Source organism: Bufo bufo, chromosome 1 (genome assembly GCF_905171765.1).
Source record: "Bufo bufo chromosome 1, aBufBuf1.1, whole genome shotgun sequence".
Taxonomy (NCBI): Eukaryota; Metazoa; Chordata; class Amphibia; order Anura; family Bufonidae; genus Bufo; species Bufo bufo.
This window is the reverse complement of record NC_053389.1, coordinates 341,984,689-342,004,054: the sequence shown is the minus strand read 5'-3', so window position 1 is coordinate 342,004,054 and position 19,366 is coordinate 341,984,689. Positions and strand designations below refer to the sequence as shown.

General features: G+C 49.4%; 1 protein-coding gene across 1 annotated transcript in view; it reads right to left on the bottom strand.

Moving 5' to 3' along the window:
- SEC24A (SEC24 homolog A, COPII coat complex component) overlaps positions 1 to 19,366 on the bottom strand; it is a 112,800-nt gene that overhangs the window by 26,850 nt on the left and 66,584 nt on the right. The window contains exons 14-16 of the mRNA XM_040442582.1: positions 16,278 to 16,401; positions 16,029 to 16,187; positions 8,474 to 8,647 (exon numbers count right to left, since the gene is read on the bottom strand). Of these exons, the coding sequence (XP_040298516.1) occupies positions 8,474 to 8,647; positions 16,029 to 16,187; positions 16,278 to 16,401 (457 nt within the window). The remainder of the gene's footprint in view (positions 1 to 8,473; positions 8,648 to 16,028; positions 16,188 to 16,277; positions 16,402 to 19,366) is intronic.

Sequence of the window (19,366 nt, the reverse complement as noted above, 5' to 3'; positions counted from 1 at the left end):
ACTTTACTGGTAAGTAATACAAAAGTCTCCTTTTCTCGCCCATATTCCTTGGGGGACACAGGAAACCATGGGACGTTCCAGAGCAGTCCCAGAAGGGAGGGACCAGAACAAACTAGACCAACACCAGAGGCATCAATCAACTGCCGCCTGCAACACCAGACGGCCTAAAGCAGCGTCAGCCGACGCATGAGTATGCACCCTGTAGAACTTGGTGAAGGTGTGCAAGGAGGACCAAGTGGCCGCCTTGCAAATCTGCTCCGTAGAAGCCCGATTCCTCTGAGCCCAGGAAGCCCCGACCGCTCTAGTGGAGTGAGCGGTAACACCAAGGGGCGGAACCTTGCCCTTGGCGAGATAAGACTCAGTAACAGCCATCTTGACAAAACGGGCGATAGCAACTTTGGATGCCGCCATCCCTCTGCGCGACCCCTCCGGAACCACAAAGAGCGAGTCAGTACGCCTGAAAGAGCTGGTTACCTCCAGGTAAACCTTGAGCGCCCTGACAACGTCCAGGCGATGAAGCTCCCTCTCCCGCGGGTGGGAAGGGGAAGGACACAAAGAGGGGAGAACGATGTCCTCGTTCAGATGAAAGGCGGAGACCACCTTAGGAAGGAAGGAAGGGACCGGACGAAGAACCACCTTGTCCTGGTGGAACACTAGGAAAGGTTCCAGACAGGAGAGTGCAGCCAATTCGGACACCCTCCGAAGAGAGGTGACGGCTACAAGGAAAATAACCTTGCAGGACAGAAGTCGCAAGGAAACCGTCCGCAGAGGCTCGAAAGGGGAAGCCTGGAGCGCTGAGAGAACCAGGTTCAGGTCCCAGGGCGGTACCGGAGGACGGTACGGGGGAACCGCGTGAGCCACACCCTGAAGGAAGGTCTTGACAGGACCAAGGGGGGCCAGTGGGCGCTGAAACAAAATGGACAGCGCAGACACCTGACCCTTCAAAGAACTAAGGGCCAGCCCTTGGGCCAGTCCGCTCTGCAGGAAGGACAAAACGGTGGGGAGAGAAAAGCGGAGCGGAGGAATCCCCAGATCGGCACAGAACCCCAAAAAGGTCCTCCAGGTCCTATAATAGATCCTAGAAGAGGACGGCTTACGGGCGCGGATCATGGTGCGGACGACGTCCGCAGAAAAACCCCTACGCGTCAGGACGGTGGTCTCAACAACCACGCCGTCAAACGTAGGGACCCTAAACGCGGGTGGAAGATCGGTCCCTGAGAGAGAAGATCTTCCCTGGCGGGCAGCGGCCAGGGCGCGTCTGCCAGGAGCAGCATGAGGTCGGCATACCAAGACCGGCGGGGCCAGTCCGGAGCGACCAGAATCACCGAGACGCCTTCCGCCGCTATCTTCCGAAGGACCTTGGGCAGGAGAGGGATGGGAGGGAATATGTATGGGCGCGCGAAGCCTCGCCAAGGAAGAACGAGGGCGTCGGCTCCGCAGGCTCCCGGATCCCTGGCCCTGGACAGATATGCGGGGACCTTGTGATTGAATTTTGAGGCCATGAGGTCCACGTCCGGTATGCCCCAACGAAGGCAAATGGCCTCGAACACCTCCGGGTGAAGAGACCACTCGCCGGGGTCGACGGTGGTGCGACTGAGGAAGTCCGCCGCCCAATTGTCCACCCCTGGAATAAAAATTGCAGATAGGGCCGGGACGTGGGCTTCCGCCCAACGGAGAATGCTGGTGACCTCCCGCATTGCTGCAACGCTGCGAGTGCCCCCCTGGTGGTTTATGTACGCCACGGCCGTGGCGTTGTCCGATTGCACACGAACTGGATGACCCTTCAGCAGATGAGTCCAGTGTCGCAGAGACAGAAGGGCCGCTCTCAGCTCCAGGACATTGATCGAGAGTTTGGACTCCGATGGAGACCAAATGCCCTGGACGGATCGGGGAGGAAACACGCCTCCCCAGCCCAAGAGACTGGCATCGGTTGTAACCACCAACCAGTTGATCGGCAGAAAGGACCTGCCCAGAAGAGGGGACTGCAACCACCAGCGGAGAGATGACCGTACCGGAGGCGATAGATGGAAGGGATGATCCAGAGACTCCGGCGATTTGTCCCAGGAGGAGAGGATCGCCCGTTGGAGAGGGCGGGAGTGAAACTGCGCAAATGGGATTGCCTCGAAGCAGGCAACCATCTGCCCCAAGACCCGCATGCAGAAGCGGAAGGACGGTCGACGGTGGAGAAGGAGACCCTGAATCGCCCGACGGAGGGTCAGACGTTTTTCCGAGGGAAGACGTACCTCCGCCGCTTCCGTGTCTAAAAGCATTCCCAGGAAGACCAGTTGTCTGGCGGGAGGAAGGGAGGACTTGGGGAAGTTGATGACCCAACCGAATCTCGCCAGAGTCTCTAGAGTGAGATCCACGCTGGCAACCGCTTGGGAAAGGGACGGAGCCTTGATGAGGATATCGTCCAAGTACGGTAGCAGAAAAACACCCCTGGAACGGAGTAAGGCCAAAACCGGGGCCAGGACCTTGGTGAACACCCGGGGGGCTGTTGCCAGCCCAAAGGGAAGGGCGACAAACTGGAAGTGGAGGTCCCCCACGGCGAATCGGAGGAAGCGATGGTGACACCGGGCTACCGGAACATGGAGGTAGGCATCCTGTATATCGATGGAAGACATGAAATCTCCCTGCTCCAGGGAAGCCACCGCGGAACGGAGGGACTCCATCCGAAACCGTCGAAGGAAGAGAAAACGGTTGAGCTTTTTGAGGTCCAAAATGGGCCGCACCGAACCTCCCTTCTTGGGAACTACAAAGAGGTTCGAATAGAACCCTTGGAACCTTTCCTCTAGAGGAACGGGGGTAATCACCCCTCTGTCCAGTAAGGCTTGAACAGCCGCGGAGAACGCAGCCGCGCTTTTCGGGTCCCGCGGGGGGCGGGAGCGAAAGAACCGATCTGGAGGGAAAGACGCAAATTCGATTTTGTATCCTGAGGACACAATTTCGAGAGCCCAGGCGTCGGAGATGTGAGCCATCCAGATGTCCCTGAAAAGGAGGAGCCGGCGTGGATGGGGGCGCGCCTTCAGGCAGAGGATTGCTTTGCTGCGGGTGTGCGGGCAGCCTGCGGCCTGCGCCAGGAGGGCTGTGCCCGAAAAAACGGCTTCCTACGTTTATCCTGGGGAGGGGCCGAAGCGGCAGCTGCGGGGGGAGCCCCAGAGGTCCTGCGGGAGGACCGAAAACGAGACGCACCGGGGCGTCCGCGGGGGGCGCCCCTGGCTTGGGGTTGAGGGAGATGGGTGCTTTTACCACCCGTGGCCTCCGAAATAAGCTCGTCTAGGCGGACCCCGAAAAGGCGGGAACCCGCAAACGGTAGCCCCGCCAAGGAACGTTTGGAGGCAGCGTCCGCTTTCCAAACTTTCAGCCAGAGCTCCCTCCTGACGGAAACCGCCAGGGCGGAGGAGCGTGCAATAAGGGCTCCCGCATCAAGGGAGGCCTCACAAACAAAATTCCCGGCCCGAATAATAAGCTGGGCCAAGGAACGTAGGTCCTGGATGGGGACGTCCGAGTCCAACTCCTGTTCCAGCTGCGCACCCCAAGCAGAGATTGCTTTACCTGCCCAAGCAGAGGCAAAAACCGGTCTGAGAGCAGAACCGGAGGCAGCAAAAATGCCCTTGGAAAGGGTCTCCATGCGACGGTCCTCCGCTGACTGAAGAGAGGACCCGTCGGGAACAGGGATGGCCGTGTTTTTTGACAGACGGGCCACAGGGGGGTCCACCTTGGGTGGGGACGACCAGGTGGCCACGACATCGGCTGGAAATGGATAGCAAATGTCCAGCTTCTTGGGATTGACAAAACGGGCGTCCGGGCGAGCCCAAGCCTTAGACACCACGGAGGAGAAATCAGAGTGGATTGGAAAGACTTTTGAGGCCTGCCTGGGTCTGATAAAGGAGACGCTAGCTGCGTCAGAGCTAGGGGGGTCATCCTGCACCTTAAAGGTGTCACGAATATCCGAGATGAGTTGACTCATCGCTGAGGCTAGCTTGGACGGCAGGGCCGAGTCCATTTCCAAATCTGAAACCGCCAATTCACCTTCAGAGAGCGAATCCTTTGGAGAGGAGAGGCTCGTCTGGGTGCGCACGCGTGGCGGGGAGAGGGAGGCATCCGAGGAGGAGGCTCGCTCTACTCTAAGACGCTTCTGAGAGTGCCTAGCTCGGGAGGGGTCACTAAGAGGGAGTGAACCCGCTGCAGCGGCAGAAGCGGTGGACCCGGAGGGCGCGACAGTAAAAGTAGCGTCCTGCGGGGTAGGTGGCCTGTCTATTAGGCGGCCCACGACATGAGTGAGGCTTTCCACGGCCTGGGACAGGGATCTAGCCCAGTCAGGCGGGTCAGAGGAAGCAGGGAGCGACACAGCGGGCGACTGAGGCTGCGGTGGAGCTCGGCATGCAGGACAGTGCGGATCAGACTGCCCCCGGGGAAAGGGTTCCCTACAAGCAGTACAGGCATGGTACCAAGGCTTGGCAGCTGCAGAAGGGTCTGACATGGTGGAAAAAATGTTGCCTTATGGGAGACCCCAGGGCAAAAGGAACGGAGATTACACCCAACAACAGTACTGGCACGGAGGGGGTTAACAGTCCTACCAGACCCTGCAAGCGGCAGCAGCAAGGGAAGCAGACTGAAGGAGGCTGTGGAGGAGAGGCAGCCGGCACGGGGATGAACAGCTTCAGGATCGGACGTAGAGAGGATTCCACGCAGTATGCGATGTGGAGCCCGACGAAACCGGAAGTAGCGGAGCGCTATGAAGCTCCGCCCACCCCTTGCCGCGCTGAAGAGACGCAAAGCCGCGCGCGCGCGGCAAAATGATTTTAACCCCCAAGATTGGATGAGTGCCGGCCAGCTATGGCGCCTGTTCGTGCCAAGGAAAAACGCCCCCCCCCCCCCCCCCCCGGCGCGCCTGATGTGGCAGACGGCCCCAGCCTACAGCCGTCCCTGAAGGCATGAGTTCGTGCCCTGCCGCTAATAAAGTGAATTTTTGCCCTGACAAAGTCCCCCCCAAATGATACCCGGTAAGGTGCCGGTAAGATATGCCCATGGGGGGGCTCGATGTAGCAGCAGTGGGAAGGAAGGGGAGGCTGGAGCAGCCACTCTCACCATACGCTGTCTTCGCCCTCAATCCATCCAGCAGGGTCGCCCCTTCAGCTACTGGCACCGCAGTGGCAGGAAGCCGGGGGAGGGACTTGGCGTGCGGGCGACCCTTGAGCTGGCGGGACGCAGGGGAGCGAGGCTGCCCTGGTCCACCTTGTCTTCTGTGGGGGAGGCGGCAGTGCGGAATTACCGGCACTGGCGCAACTCAACCCCGGGAGAAACAGAGGGGTCTAATGCGCCTCTGTTGTCCCTGTAAGTAGAAAAAAAATCGAATTAAAACAACAAATAACGCAAAAAATAAAAAATTATAGGAAAACAACCCTGCATAAGCAGGGGGTGTCTTGCCTCCTTGGACACTAAGCAAAAAACTGGCAGTCTCTTCTCCAGGCTGAGGGGTATAGCTGATGGAGGAGGGGCTTACAGCTTTCACTTAGTGTCACGCCTCCTAGGGAGCAGAGCTATACCCATGGTTTCCTGTGTCCCCCAAGGAATATGGGCGAGAAAATATTATACTGCAAAACACCATTGCCATGAGACATACTGGACATTATTCCATGTCCAAGTCAACATCTAGTCTTCCAAACACAAATTACCAGTGCGGCACTGCCTCTGGATCAGGACCTTTACACAATGTACTAAACCTCCTAAGCAGAAGATAGCAGTACTTCTCTAACCTCCTGACTGGAGTACTTTTGACTCCTCTTTTAGGCCCCTTTCACACGGCAAGAATACCGTGCGGGTACAATGAGTGAGGTGAACGCATTGCATCCGCACTGAATCCAGACCCATTCACTTCAATGGGGCTGTGCACATGAGCGGCGAGTTTCACGCATCACTGATGTGTTGCGGGAAAAATCGCAGCAAGCTCTATATTGTGCGTTTTTCACGCAATGCAGGCCCCATAGAAGTGAATAGGGCTGCGTGAAAATCGCAAGCATCCACAAGCAAATGCAGATGCAGTGCAATTTTCACGCATGGTTGCTAGGAGACGACCGGGATGGGGACCCGATCTTTATTATTTTCCCTTATAACATGGTTATAAGGGAAAATAATAGCATTCTTAATACAGAATTCTTAGTAAAATAGTGATAGAGGGGTTAAAAAAGAAAAAACAATTAATAAACTCACCTTAATCCACTTGAACGCTCAGCCTGGCATGTCTTTTATTTATGAAAAGGACCTGTGGTGACATCACTGCGCTCATCACATGGTCCATCACCATTGTGATGGACCATGTGATGAGCGCAGTGATGTTAAAGGTCCTTTAGCCAGGTCCTGAAGAAAGTAGAAAGAAGAGGAGATCCGCTATGCGATCAAGTGGAAGGGGTGAGTTAAATTTGTTTATTATTTTTAACCCCTCATTGGACATTTTACTAAGCATTCTGTATTAAGAATGCTATTATTTTCCCTTATAACTATGTTATAAAGGGAAAATAAATCAAAATCTACACAACACCAATCCCCGAACTTCTGTGAAGAAGTTCGGGTCTGGGTACCAAACATGCCTATTTTTCTCACGCGAGTGCAAAACACGTTAAAACGCTTTGCACTCACGTGGAAAAATCGTGCATTTTCCCGCATTGCACCTGCATCTTGTCCGGCCCTCAAATGCGACGCCCGTGTGAAAGATGCCTTATGCTTTTATATTTCCAGGTATAAATTATTTGTGTTTAGAGGCATAATTATGACGGCTTAGCCCCCATTACTCCCAAGTGGGGAGCACAGCGTTTAAATGTCCATGGGACAAAATACTGTCGTACTGATATTTAAAAAGTCGCAAAAAAGGGGTTTTGCGTCAAAAATGTTCTTAAATGACCCCCACAGTGCCTATTTTACTTCATCCCCTGTTAAAAACGTAAGGAAATCCTTAGACATTTTGTCCAAAAATGGAGAAAAAGCCCCAGGAATCCTCCTCTTCTGTCCAAGTCGGTTTAGTCGTCATATATTTTATATACAGTTCAGGAAAGCTTGATTATGAGCAATATCAATTAATGCCAAGCTCTCCCTTACCCATAATCTACAAAGTTATGCAAGGACACAGGGTGGGGTGCATCACTGTGAAACTATGTGAGCGCTAATGTGCTCCTCTTTAAACCTGTATCTATAGTAGACTGAAATCCCACAAGGAATACATATGGCTGGCATTACAACACTTGCCACCAATCTGAAATACCACATCTGCTTAGTTATCCTGAGATTTAGGAGCACAGAAATGTTTTACTCCACAAACAGGCATTTGTTTTCTTTCAGCTTTCCCACACGTTGGAGATTGCAAAGAGAGCTATAAACCGGCTTACCCCATGTCAGATAGTGATAGAAAAAGTGACTGGGGATTGCTATATTTCTCCAAGATTCTTCTTATATGTGTACTAGGCTCCAGGAAGTATGTATGTATGTATGTATGTATGTATGTATGTATGTATGTATGTATGTATGTATATATATATATATATATATATATATATATATAATCTTCCAAGGAAAGTTGGATGAGATATAAGGAATCCAGGAAAGCTGAGTATCCTTAGCAAACAGTAGTTGGCTAAGGGCTTTGGCAAGTCCTGTTTTCAGCCTGGATATTTAACGATGGGCAGGTTGGTAGTGGATCCCATCATTCCCTTCCTGGCCAGTACAGGTTTTCTTTGTAACAAAGTCCAGCTCATTTCTGGGCCATTAAGGTGTAAGGTGTGCTAGTCTCAACACAGACATTTACTCCTGGTTTGAGGCAACACACATTGATGTAACTTTGAGTGGTTAGTAGTAAGCCACTTGTATAGCCAGGGAAACACATGTTTAGTTAGCACTCAGCCCAGCAGTGGTTCACTTGCATTTTTGGCCCTGAATACCCATTCTGCCTACCGCCACAGAGTTAATTCCCACACCAATATAAGCTATTAGGGGAGTTATATAATGTAAATTCATGTTCACAGACCGCTATGAACAAATCTTAAAAGGGGTTTTCCCAAGATTTTCTTACCGATGACCTATCCTTTGGATCTGATCGGGGAAGGGGGGGGGATCCGACACCCAGTAATCCTGCTGATCAGCTGCTTGAGAAGGCAACAGTACGCCTATGAGTGCCGTGGCCTTCTCTCTGCTTTTCCTAGGCTGAGTGATGACACGTTCATGTGACCTAGGAGCAGCTCAGTCCCATTTAAGTGAACGGGGCTGAGTACAATAACAAGCACAGCCGCTATACAATGTACAGCGCGGTGCTTGGTAAGCTGCGAGAAGGCAGCATCGCTCACAGGTGATGGTCGGACCCCCACGATCAGATATTGATGACCTATCCTATCCTGGAAAACCCGTTTTAAACACATCTCTGTACAACCCACTCCACCCAAAAAACAAAACAAAAAAACTCTTCAATTACATGCCAAGCTTTTACCTTTGCTGGAAGTGTATAAAAGAGCAGACTGAAAAGAGACCATAGGTGTATCGGTCAGATTCTCCTCCACAGACATCTGTACTGCATAACCAGCATCAGGGTTTACATTGGGAAGTGACAAGAGATCCGTAGAGCGAACAAAGAAGTTTCCATGAAACGTATGGATAGAAAGGCCTAAAGAAGGGTGCAAATAAAACAAGTTCAATCTCAAAACATGCTGGACATACACATTAGAAAACATTAGGATTGGCTATCAATCTAATATATATGAGATCAACAAGCTATTCTGGTGTCAGACTTAAAGCAGTCGAAGTGTGGAAAAACTAACGACCACAACTGCAAATAAGACTATTCAGTTAAATAATAGGTTGCGTCATCAATATCCGATTGCCGGGGGTCCGACTGATCAGTTGATTCAGAAGGCCTGTGAGCCCCATTAACTTTCTGTACGCTCACCAAGCACAGCACTGTACATTGTATAAGTGGCTGTGCTTGGTATCGCGTTCAGCCCCATTCACTTGCCTACTGGCTTAGGGCAAGCTAAGAGAAAGCTGTGCAAGTGCCTTCTCAAAACATCGAATCAGCGGGGGATACCGGAAGTCGCCACCCCACGATCAGACACTGATGACTTATCCAGATGATGTACAAAAAACATGACGGCAGCATCTCCAATCCAACAAGGCTTTATTCACACACTGTGCACGAAACAGTACACATGGTCCAGATACAGCAACATTTCAGCTACATACTAGCCTTCGTCAAGCTGAAAACGGCCAGTATGTAGCCGAAACATTGCTGCATCTGGACAGTGTGTACTGTTTCATGCTTGGAGATGCTGCCGTCACATTTTTTGTACTATCGCTGTAACCCCTAAGGGTCAGGGGAGTTGGACTGGCTGATGCAATCCTTAATTTCCAAGTCGAAAGGTACCACTTTGCTGCTCTGTATATAGTATATTTATCCAGACAATGTGTCACCATTTAAAAAGTGTTGGAAAACCCCTTTAAAAACATTTGGGGCAATTTATGAAACAGTCTATAAAGAAAAACGGTCTTTGTTGTCCAAAGCAACCAATAACAACTGAGCTTTAATTTCATATTTTGCGCATGAAAAAAACCCTAGATTTTTGTATACTGTAAAATCTGTTTCTCTTCCATTCATTGGGGACACAGGCTTGACCTTTGGTATAACTGTTGCCACTAGGAGGCGATAAGCACAAAAGTGTGAGCTCATCCCTCCAGCTATACCCTTCCTACAGGAACTAAGCTAAGGCCTCTTTCACACTTGCGTTGTCCGGAACAGTGGTGTACTCCATTTGCCGGAAGTGCCCGCCGGATCCGTAACACCGCAAGTGAACTGAAAGCATTTGAAGACTGATCCGTCTTCAAAATGCGTTCAGTGTTACTATGGCAGCCAGGACGCTATTAAAGTCCTGGTTGCCATAGTAGTAGTGGGGAGTAGTATACTTACAGTCCGTGCGGCTCCCGGGGCGATCCAGAATGACGTCAGAGCGCCCCATGCGCATGGATGACTTGATCCATGCGATCACGTCATCCATGCGCGTGGGGCGCACTGACGTCACTCTGAAGCGCCCCGGGAGCTGCACGGACGGTAAGTATACTGCTCTCCCGCTCCCCACTACACTTTACCATCGCAAACAGGACTTTAGCGTCCTGGCAGCCATGGTAACCATTCAGAAAAAGCTAAACGTCGGATCCGGTAATGCGCCGAAACGACGTTTAGCTCAAGGCCGGATCCGGATTAAATGCCTTTCAATGGGCATTAATTCCGGATCCGGAATTGCGGCAAGTGTTCAGGATTTTTGGCCGGAGAAAAAAGCACAGCATGCTGCAGTATTTTCTCCGGCCAAAAAACGTTCCGGTCCTGAACTGAAGACATCCTGATGCATCCTGAACGGATTTCTCTCCATTCAGAATGCATTGGGATAATCCTGATCAGGATTTTTCCGGCATAGAGCCCCGACGACGGAACTCTATGCCGGAAAAGAACAACGCAAGTGTGAAAGAGCCCTAAAACAGTTTGTACAAAAGCAGTAGGAGAAGCCAAAGGAAAATAGAAAAACAAAACAATGTACAAACCCAGAATCACGCGGTTCACAACGAGGCCCGTAACCAGAGAGAATGAGCTGTGTCCCCCAATGAACGAAAGAGAAACAGATTTTACGGTAAGTACAAAAATTTATTTTTTTCATCCGTATCATTGGGGGACACAGGCTTACCTTGGGACATTACAGAGCAGTCTCGGGTGGGTCATAAAGGAAGAAGCCATCCGGCCAGCGAACCGCCGTCTGCAAAACTCTACGCCCCACAAAAGCGTCACAAGATGCAAAGGTGTGCACACTGTAAAATTTGGAAAAGGTGTGCAAAGACGACCCCGCGCTGCACAGCTGAAGGGCCGAAGCCGCATGATGTACTGCCCAAGAGGTCCCCACTGCCTGAGCAGAATTAGCAGTAACCCAGAAGGTTGGAGCCCGGTCATTGATGCGGTACTCTTCCACAAATGGCCAAACAAATCCATCTGGAAATGGAAACTATGGACGCAGCCAGCCCTCGTCTCGGTCCCTCAGGAATGATTAATAATGAATCCTTCCGTCGGAAAGAGGATGTTTGAGACAGATAGATGCGAATAGCCTGAACCAAATCCAGAGTGTGGAGCTACTGCTTACGAGGATGAGACGGGGCAGCACAAAAGGAAGGGAGAATGATCTCTTCGCTGAGATGGAATGCAGACACGACCTTCGGAAGAAAGGACTGGACAGGGTGAAGAACTACCTTGTCCTGATGGAGGATAAGGAAGGGCGACTGACAGGAAAGAGCCGCTAGTTCCGAAACCCTATGGATGGAAGTGCCTGCCACCAAAAAGGCCACCTTGTAGGACAGAAAGCGAAGGGACACCTGCTGCAAAGGCTTAAATGGAGAGGACTGGAGAGCGCTGAGCACCAGATTAAAGTCCCAAGGATTCAACGGAGGCCGGTAAGGGGGCGCAGCGTGCGCCACCATCTGCAGAAAGGTCTGAACCGCAGAGAGTGAAGCCAAATTCCGCTAAAAAAGAATGGAAAGTGCCCAAACTTGCCCTTTGAGGGAACTGAGAGCAGGCCCCGAGTCCATGCCCGACTGCAGGAAAGACAGGAAACTGGACACCCCCGGAGACTGTCCATCCAATGAACTAATAGAGAGGCGAATAGCCCGCAATTCTAGAATATTGATCGGGAGCATTCCTCGGGGGACCAGGTGCCCTGGACTGAGAGATTGTCCAGAACTCTCTCCCCCAGCCCCGGAGACTGGTGCCCGTTATCAACACTATCCAGCGGAAGGGAATGAAGGAGCGGCCCGATGTCAGCATCGGAGACATCAACCACCACAGGTCTCAGCTCGTCGGGTCAGGGAGACGGATGAGTCGATCCAGAGAGGCCGGGGAACAGTCCCAAATGGTCAGAATGTGCTGCTGAAGAGCCCTGGTATGGAACTGCGTGTAGGGCACTGCTTCAAAGGAAGAGACCATGTAGCCCAGAGCCCTCATGCACTGGCGAACAGGAATAGGATGAGGCCGCAACAAGGAGAGTGGAGTTTGTCTGGGGGCAAGAATATCTTGGCCCGATCGGTGTTGATTAGCATGCCCAGAAACATCAGCTGTCGAGATGGGTGAAGACATGACTGACAGGTTCAGAACCCACCCGAAGCGTTCCGGGGTGTCCTGGACGATGCGTAGGCTGTCCGCCGTTGTCCGGAATGACGGACCCTTGATCAGGTTATCGTTCAAGTACGGAATCACCACTATCCACCTGGCATGAAGCAGAGCCATGACTGAGGCCAGAAGCTTGGTAAAGACCCTGGGAGCTGTGGCAAGACCGAACGGGAAGGCCACAAACTGGTAATGAAAAGGTCCCACTGCGAACCGAAGATATTTCTGGTGACTGACGCAGATGAGAAAATGGAGATAAGCGTCCTTGATGTCTAATGAGGACAGGTACTCCCCCGGGTCCATGGATGCAATGACCGATCGCAGGGACTCCATACGGAAACGGCAGAGCGGTTGAGGGCTTTGAGGTCTAGGATGAGACAGACCGTACCCTCCTTTCTGGGGACCACAAAGATTGGAGTAGAATCCGCAAAAATGGTCTTGAAGCGGAACCATCACTTGCTGTCGCAGAAGGGTGAGAATAGCCAGAAAAAAAGGAGTGGGCAGCGGAGGGAGTGGTGGGGAAAGAAGCAAAAAAAAACGGGGCGGAGGTGGGGACCGGAACTCCAGTTTGTAACCCTCCGAGATGACTTCTCTTACCCAGGCATCAGAGATGTGAGCTAGCCAAACATGCTGGAACAGATAAAGACGACCTTCCACTCAACTGGGGTGCACCAGAGACCACACATCATGCAGAGGAGGATTTGGGGGTATAGGGCTTGGAGCCCTGCTGGCGAGGACTCCAGGGAGGGCGAGGCTTGAAAGATGGCTTGCGCTTCTGCTCTGGGTCAGATTTGTCGGCTGGTTGCTTCGGGCTGGAGGAACTCCGAAAGGGACGAAAAAGAGGTCTGCGCTATTTAGACCTGTTGAAGCGCGACCTACTCTGCGGAAAATGGGTGCTTTTACCCCCTTGTAGCATCAGAGATGATCTCATCCAGACGTTTTGCCGAAAAGCCAGAATTAGACTTACCGGTAATTCATTTTCCACTAATCCACCATGACGGCCCAGAGAGATTGACCCCTGACCTCTGTAGGGGCAGGAACAGAGATAGGTTAAAAGGACCCCTCCCACCACCATTCACCAGCGAGTTCCCGATTATAGTGCCACAACCACCGGTAAAGAAGTGAAACAACAAAAAAAAAAAAATTTTGTGGATTCGTGGAAAATGAATTACGAGTAAGTCTAATTCCGGCTTTCCACTTGACCACCATGACGGCCCAGAGAGACATAACATATTATATACGTCTTAGGGTGGGGCAACGGCCTGTAGGACCTTGCGACCAAAGGCCAGGTCGGAAGACCTGGATAAGTCAAGTCTATAATGTTTAACGAAAGTGTTTACACTGGACCAGGTTGCGGCCCGGCATATCTGATCTAGGGAAGCTCGTGCTTTTTCAGCGAATGAGGCAGATATGGCTCTCGTACTGGATGCATCTGGCGGTCTTCCTGGGCTTTTTCAAAGCTAGTTTGGCCTAAAGTGAGAGAGCAGCCCATCAATTTTGTGCAGATCCAGTATAGGTGCATTATACCAGAAGACCTTAGGGGAGGGGGGGGGGCTCCTATCCAGTGGTGACCTGAGGCTCCCTCCCCCCCCAGATCAGCATATGTCAAGCTGCTGGCATGCCCAGGTGGGCTACTCATTACTCATGCAGGGGCGCTCTAGAGCGGTCTGCTCCTTCTGCTGAGGCTCCATTTCCTGGTCCGACATCTCGCCCGGCAAAGCAGAGAGCGCAGCGGGAAAGTGCATGTGAGTTTTTGAAGACGTCCACGCCTGCGCTAACGTCCTCCCGGCCAGCTACCTACACAGGGAGGTAGGCGACCCGCGGCAGCTCAGGGCAGGCTCCCGCACAACAGGGAGCGTGACCCCGGCGTCTCCCTGTCAGCTTTGGAACGGAGTCCGCCGGAGACGCAGTCCTGGGTGGGAGGCCCGCAAGGGAAGCAAAATTTCCGCCGATGCAGCACCCAGGTACCGGGGGAAAAAAAAAAAAAGGTCCTTTATACACTTCACCTCCCTGAAAGTTAAAGAGGACTTTTCTCTATCCTGTCCGCTATAAGGGCAGGAACACACTGGTAAATGGTGGTGGGAGGGGTCCTTTTAACCTATCTCTGTTCCTGCCCCTACAGAGGTCAGGGGGCAATCTCTCTGGGCCGCCATGGTGGTGAAATGGAAAGACTGTTACCTGCAAAGGGAAGGGATGTCAAGGCCCGTTTAGAAGCATTATCCGCTGCCCAGCAAGATAGCCACAGGGTACGGCGAATAGCCACCAAAAGGGCTGAAGAGCGGGGCCAAAAGCCTGGGCGAGTCCAGACAGGTGTGGGAAAGTTGCACTGTAATATCCGAAAGTTCCTCCGAGGAGTCACCCAAGGCGAGGCCCTACAGAAAGAAGTTTGGCAAGCACAGAGGGCTACCATTCACCTGAGAAGGGGAAGAGGGGGCTGGAGCCAGGAATACTTACCCGTCTGGCGTGTTCTGCCCCCCCTGGTTCCAACCGGGTCATCACCTTCGGTGTGCGGCCCCTTGGGAGGGCTGCTACACCGGAAAGAAAGGGGACTTGTCGTGGGCGGCTGTGGTGATCCGAAGGCTGGCGGGATGCAGAGGCTTTAGGAACCTCTGGAGACCGGGAGGGAGCAGCAGGCTTGGGGACCCCCTGGTCTCCCGTGTGGGAGTGCAGGCAGCTAGGACTGCCTGTAATCCCGCTACAAGAAAAAAAAAAAAAAAAAGGAAAAATAAAAAAAAAATAAAAAAATCAGCAGACCTGCAAAGCAGGGAGGCCTGCCTCCTACGGACACCAAGCTAAAACTGTTTTAACTGTTCCTAATGGCAACAGCTATACCCAAGGTCAAGCCTGTGTCCTCCAATGATCCGGATGAGAAATGAAAGCTGTGCTGTGATTGTTTGCTATGGGCAACACACAGTTTTTCTTGTAGACAGTTTCATTAATCCAACCCTGTGGTCTCAGTAGCTATGTACTGTACACCTTTGGTGGCATTTTTTTTAATTTATTATTGCATTATACTTATTTTGAGCTAAAAATCTTTTTTTCAATTGGTCTTTATTAAAAATATGGAATCCTTTTTTGTGTACAGAGATGACATGCTGCCGGTGGATTTTTAGTCTTTTCTATCATCTGAGGAGCAGACGGACTTCTTAGGCTACTTTCACACTGGCGTTTCTGGGTCCGCTTGCGAGATCAGTTTCTGTGCTCTCACAAGCGGCCCAAAACGGATCAGTTCAGCCCCAATGCATTCTGAATGGATAAGGATCTGTTCAGGATGCATCAGTTTGGCTCCGTTACGCCTCCATTCCGGAGGCAGACACCAAAACGCTGCTTGCAATGTAAGTCAGTGGGGACGGATCCGTTTTCAGTGACAATATGGTGCAATTGAAAACGGATCCGTACCTCATTGACTTTCAATGTAAGTCAGGACGGATCAGTTTTGACGTGGACTTTTTTTTAAAAGAATAATGCAAACAGATCCGGATCCGTCTGCGCAGATACAAGACGGATCCGCACCGAACGCAGGTGTGAAAGTAGCCTTATCTGTGTTCTCTCATATTTTAAACACTCATTAAATCCCAATACTTATCTTACTGATAAGAATGTAGTTTAAATGAGTGTTTATGACCTTTTAGTAGTTTAGAGAAGAGGGTTATTAGATGATGGGACAAAGTGAAAGTGAAAGTACCAGTCACACAGTTAGAAAAACATTAACCATTTGTGACTCAACAGCTCACTATTTTTAATAAAGGCCAATTGAAAATATGATTTTTAGCCAAAAATAAGTTAAATGCAATCATAAAAAAAAATTGACTGCAAAGGTGTACATAGCCTTTAAATACTTCATCATACAGACCTTTGGTACACCTTATCCTCATAACAGCCTCAAACCCAATCTTCCGGGTAAGGTATCTCTTAAATTCTTTCTGCAGCTTCTCCACTTGCACTGGATTATGCTGGTGATGGTAAGCACGATAATAGTAAACGCTACCGGCTGAATATCTGGAAATGCAACCTATAACAAAGAGCGAAACCTAAGCAGGCATCTTAACAAAAACACTTACATACTAAATATTGAAAGAGAAATTTGAGGCTGATGCCGTACCCAAGGAAGCCAAATCCGAGTATCTGCCACTTAAGAGAAACAGATCAACTGCTACTTGCTGTCCTGAACAATCTAAAGCAAGCTTCTTGTAGAAGTCAGTTGCTGGTGTCAAATTATGAACATCCTGTAAGAATACATAATGTAATAATTAATCAACATTGTGAGGGTCGAGACTCCATATTGTGCCTTATGACTGCATCTTGTATTTCATCCAGCCATTTTACGTAATAAACTGAACTTCTTTGCTAAGGTTACTATAACCTCAAGGTCACTCCTAGCCCCCTCGTTAGTAAAGAATTTTTTTGCAATTATTAGGAGGATGAGTCCGTGACTAACACCCACACTTAGTATTAGGGAGACGCTCCGGGCGTATAGCCAAGATATGCTCATTTCAGATTATGGTTTTTATGAGTTAATGATGTAAATGTTTCACTACATCTTCAGTTGGAAATGATCCTGAAATTTGCTTTATAACTCTGCTTCCTTTTTTCAATAAACTAGATAAACTTGGTACATAGCATTGCACATGTGTATCAGTTATTTTCTGAGTGCACTCACATTTACTAATTCAGGATCCACTGCTCATCCGGCATAGGTGTCTTTGCCCCAACACCATGTGTAAGGATATAGTGACCAATAAATTCAGAAATACCGGCTATTAAACTCCAACTAAATGGGTTAACTCGCCATCAGACTATTTTTCCTCGGGACAGCCAAGGATAGGCGACTACTAAGCCATCACCGGTAGTCAAAGTTTAAATGTAGTGGTGGTGCGCATGCGACCTGCACTGCATTCAGATAGAGGACTGCTCTTCTAATTGGTGAGGGTGTTCCACTAATCAGATCCTATGAATAGGTGGCAAGCTGTCATTCTTCTATATGACAACTTGTTTAAAAAAAATGAACAGTGAAACACTTCAACCATATGTAATATATACTCACCTAGTGTAAAAAAAACTACCTAATACTGCTGATTTTCACATACAACAATATCTAAAACATAAATAGCAAGGCCAAAGGAGAATGGTCAAAATGGCTCTTTTATGAAGAATACTGAAATTAATATGCCCTAAATATAGTATTTCAGTTGTTAATACCCCTTTAAATTTTATTTTTGTCCCTCATCATTGTTTTAGTCTGGAAATGTGGCCCCCAACCAGAAAACGTTGTACACCCCTGCTCAAGATCAAGGTCTGGTTCAGTAGAGTAAGTGTAGGAGGGGAACCTACTCAGGGGAAGGTGGTGTGCCGGCATGCAGGAAGGGTCCGGCTACCCACCGTAAAATGTTAAATCACATTTTTCAAAAGGGTAATGGACAGGCACAGAAGAGGAGGGAACAAGGAGGAGAGGGGAATACTTCTCAAAATCCTGAAATAACCACCCCACCTTCATCATCTCTGCTTTGGCTCCCTAATGAGACCAGTAGGGTCATCCACTCAGTGACTGGCAGGAGCCTTGTGTTAACTAGAACACAAAGTACTCATTACATGGACAAAATACTGATCAGTAGTACAGTATTTCTCACTGTGGAGCACCCCACGTATGTAGGCAATGCTAGTTTCACACTAGCGCTAAAATCTCCCAACAGAGGAACAGCCTACCGGAATTCATCAAAAGCGCATACTACCTTTCCCCCCCAGAGACCATTGACTGAAACAGAACTCGGCAGGAATCTGGCCTGTTTCTGGCATTCGTGCTTGTATTTAATCAATGGTCTCTGGTGGGGAAAGATAGTATCCGGCTATGACGGATATGATGAACTCTGGAAGGCTGTTCCTCTGCCAGAAGTTTTTAGCACTAATGCGAAAGAAGCCCAACATGGGCAGGCTATTAAACTGAATTCAGTAGGTACCATGTAAAGATTAATTTCTCATTTGTTGCCTCTACAGGAGAATTGAACACTTGCTGCTGGCTTCCCCTAGAGATTACCGCTGACTATTGTCAGTCTCTGCGACTGATCTGTTTATCGTCTGAGGTTCGTAAACAAAAAATAAATTAAAAAAATAAAAATAAGACAACAACCCTTAAAAGGGATATCCAGGATTACTGACTTTTTAAGATATATGCTAATGTATTTGCATAAAAGGGGTTCTCTAGGAATTAAACTGAAATTACTTAAATATTACTTTATTATAAATATATTCCCAAATACCTTTAGTTATAATGGCTAGTTTTATCTGGGGAGCAATCAGAATAAATAAAATGGGCACCGTCCTATTAGTACACACAAAACCTGTCCTAATCACACAGGAGGACAAGTTACTTCACTGAGCTAAAGAGCTGCCTCGTCCTCCTCTCTGCTTGTCAGGGATTATGATCCTGAATACAGTTTAATATGATCTTCAGCTGAATCTCTATAAGAATGGAGATCATGAAGAGACATGAAGTACAGACTGTGATAATGTGGAGCTGTGGTAATGGAGACTGCATACAAGTGCTGCTGCTCATAAGCCACATCCCCATCTCCTCTCTGTACTTCATGTCTCCTCATGAACTCCACTCCTACAGAAATTTCACTGAAGATCTTATCTCTATTCAGGAGCAGAGAGGAGGACGAGGCAGTTCTTTAGCTTAGTGTTGTGAAGTAATTTATCCTGCTGTGTCATTAGGACAGAGTTTTGTGTGGACCAACAGGACAGTGGCTATTTTATTTCTCCTAATGAAATCACCCTAGACAAATCGAGCCGTAACTAATCAAAGGTATTTGAGAATACATTTATAATAAAATATTTAAATATTTTTATTTTCTTAATTCCTGGAGAACCCCTTTAACTCCTGTACATCTTCCTCCCATCAGCTAGTTACACAGATACTCCCTCATCACTGCCCCTGTGGGAAGTTTGACATGCCCATGGACATAAAATCACAAGAAATAAGGAAGAGCTGCATAACACAACAGTAAATAGGAGCAATAAAGGTAAAAGAAATACATTACAAAATTACAGCTACCATCATAAATTATTATTTTAAAGGATGTTGAAGCAAACTGGATAACCTCCAGAAATCAATGTAATTCTTTATCATTGGAGAATAATTTCAGTCTGCTTCTAATAGGAAAAGGATTTATGGAATTAAAAAAAGAAATTCTA